Below are 3,102 nucleotides of genomic sequence, written 5' to 3' on the forward strand. Positions count from 1 at the left end.
CATCCAACCGACCTCTGTCATGTTGCATTCAACAACTTCGAACGAGGCTGCCTTTCACGCATCGCTCCGTTTCCATCCTCGGTTGCAGGTATTTGGTTCTGAATTCGCATTCTTCTCTTAGACCTAGAGAATGATTTCTGGTGCTCACTGCTGACCTTTTTGCACGATGTGGATCTTGCAGCTGGAGTTCTTGACGACGATGTCACAAGAGGATTAGAAAGGAAACGCGTATCTGGAAGAAAAAATTTCACACGGCAAAACTACGTTGACAGTCCTGGGCGCGCAATCTCGTTGGCAATGGGAAATAAGGGACCGATGCCAACACAAGAGTTGACAATTGGTTCTGTTCTGTCTCCCTCTCTTACTCTTCTGATCTCTCTTTGCATCCATCCCTGTGTTACGCCCCTGGGGCATACTGAAGAACCAACCCATAATCCGCTGCAGATGACATCAAGATTGACGACGAAGCACCGTCAAAGGCAGCACCACCGTCCACGTCTGTTGTGAACAATACTAAGAGCAAGACAGGTACGGCAACAGATTCCAGCTAGCATGTGTGTGAAATCAAAGGAGACGGTGCGTGCGTACGGCTGTCCCTTTTCTAATCTAATCATAAAAATAGCGTCTGCTGCTGCTATCCCTAGACGTGGAGCGAGAGCAGCTGTTTGAAGGATCAAGCGATGTTCACACGCCACGGAAGAAAAGCACCCAAGAGATCCTCACCAAATACAAATTCAAAGGGGTAACTCTCTATCTACAGTCTCACCGATACTATTTCGAATAGCTCATTTTTGTGATGATTTGCCGGACTCCGTGGCACATAGGAAAAAGTCTACTTAACCCCCACCTTTCATATTTGGTCTACTTCGCCCCCTCAACTATGAAACCGTCTGTTTTACCTCCTGAACTTTCTAAAACCGTCTATTTTACCCCTAGGCGGTTTTCAGCGACGGTTTGCTACAGTAACAGCGTGGTTGCTACAGTAACGGTGGTTTGCTACGGTGGCAGGGGTTTTGAATTTCCTTTTTATTTATTTATTTTCGGTGAATTTTTTAAAAATCATAGTAAATCATAGAAAAATCATAAAATGATAAATCTAATTTTATTGGACTCCACATGAGTAGATCTACATAGTGAATATATAATACGGTATGCTTTAGTACAAATTTTTTTAAGCTTTAGATTAATTGGAAAATCCAATTTTGTCTGTAATTAATTAGAATTTATCTATAACTAAGTTATACATAGTCCAATGAGTACGAAATTTTTACTATAGTTCAAGCATACAATAATTAGCGTACCATAAAAATTTCACCACAATTGGACCATAGAAGCTGCAGCTATGAATTATTCCAATTAATTACAGACAAAATTAGATTTTCCAATTAATCTAAGGCTACAGTAAAAATTTTGTACTAAAGCATACCATATTATATATTCACTATGTAGATCTACTCATGTGGAGTCCAACAAAATTAGATTTTTTATTTTATAATTTTTCTATGATTTACTATGATTTTTCAAAAATTCACCGAAAATAAATAAAAAAAAGAAAATTCAAAACCACCGCAACTGTAGCAAACCCACCGTTACTATAGCAAACACGCTGTTACAGTAGCAAAACCGCCGCTGAAAACCGCCCAAGGGGTAAAATAGACGGTTTTAAAAAGTTCAGGGGATAAAATAGACGGTTTCATAGTTGGGGGTGAAGTAGACCAAGTATGAAAGGTGGGGGTTAAGTAGACTTTTTCCGTGGCACATATATACTGACATACTGTACGTTGCAGGACGCCGCGGCCGCCGCGGCTCACGCGAAACAAAAGCTCGTGGAGCGGCAGGAGAAACTTGCGGTAAATGGATCCACCAGTTCGTGATTTTTTCTCTCATATATACAAAGAAATGACCGACGCTGAGCGATGGCCATCATCCTCCCTGTCCCCAGAGAATAACCGAGCAGTCCGCGGAGCTGGAGAGCGAAGCCGCGAACTTCGCCACCCTCGCGCAGCAGATCAGGAAAAACACCGAGACCTGGTGGTGGAAGCGATGATTCCGCATTCTGTCTGTGCGGCTGTGCCTGATCCTGAACGCGGGGTATCAACTCAGGCTAGTGTGCTATGCAGCCCCGCGCTGGCTGGCTGACTACGGCACATTGGCAGGCTGATCAATCAAGCGATCGTCTGCCGGTCTGCGTACGTAGCTCATGAAGAGTCACCAGCAGGACGCCACGAACCATCATATGCATGGCTGTAACCCACCCGTTGGTCGGTTCCTCTCTGCACGATCACAATCAGTCTATTCTAAGTACCAGCAACGTTGTGATTGATTTCTCAGTTTGGTCACCGTCGGTCAATCGCAGCCAACATTTGCTGCAACGGAGTAGTATAGCGTGGCGGTAGTGCTGCTCCGTACTGTACCAGTACCAGCCCCAGCAGAATGAAAAGCAAAGCAATGTGACGTTTTAGCGTCGGCCCTGCTGCAGCAGCATATATGTTTTCCTATAAAATCTGTTTAACTTGAATGAGAGATGTGACCTGCCGGTGTATAGATTCACACCTATTTGCCATGGCAAAAGTTTAGCCTACTAAACATCAGTTTGGCTCTGATGCACGACGGCTACGGGCAACCACCAATTATCATTAAGTAAATTAAACCTCGTTTACCATGTGCCGGTCTAGACTACGTGGAGACTCCCGGTACTACAACGGATGGCGCCGGGAGAGGACACGTGTAGCGGGAAGCCGGGCAGTATCTCTCTTTGGCCCGGTTTGGCAGGGCTTCTCCACCGGCTTTAGGAGCCGTTTTCTACCAAACGGGGTAAAGTAAAATAGTTTCACTTATGAAGTCCCTAAAAACATGCTCTCACAGTGATTTGGGGTGGGATGGAGCCAAAAAAAGTGGCTTCTCTTGGCTCCTCCTCCAGACCCCTAAAAACATGCTCTCACAGGAAAGCCATTTTACTAAACGGTTTACCAAAACCGCTTCAGCTCTACCAGTGAAACTGTTACAGTACACCGTACACCGAGAGTCGGAGACTGTTGAGCCTCAGGGACACTTTGAACCTCTGGGCCACGAGTGCAGCCAGGCCTCTTTTCTTCATAGGCC

The 3,102-nt window shown here is 45.0% G+C and overlaps 1 protein-coding gene across 1 annotated transcript; it reads left to right on the forward strand.

Moving 5' to 3' along the window:
• On the forward strand, positions 1-2,339 carry LOC136533103 (uncharacterized). The gene is made up of 6 exons (XM_066525674.1): positions 1-88; positions 182-340; positions 445-528; positions 645-742; positions 1,788-1,850; positions 1,943-2,339. Exons 2-6 carry the CDS (start codon positions 298-300, stop codon positions 2,045-2,047), a joined length of 393 nt encoding a protein of 130 aa, XP_066381771.1. The 5' UTR covers positions 1-88; positions 182-297; the 3' UTR covers positions 2,048-2,339.
• Positions 2,340-3,102: the final 763 nt, after the last annotated feature.

This window comes from Miscanthus floridulus, chromosome 2, assembly GCF_019320115.1.
Source record: "Miscanthus floridulus cultivar M001 chromosome 2, ASM1932011v1, whole genome shotgun sequence".
In the NCBI taxonomy this organism is placed as follows: domain Eukaryota; kingdom Viridiplantae; phylum Streptophyta; class Magnoliopsida; order Poales; family Poaceae; genus Miscanthus; species Miscanthus floridulus.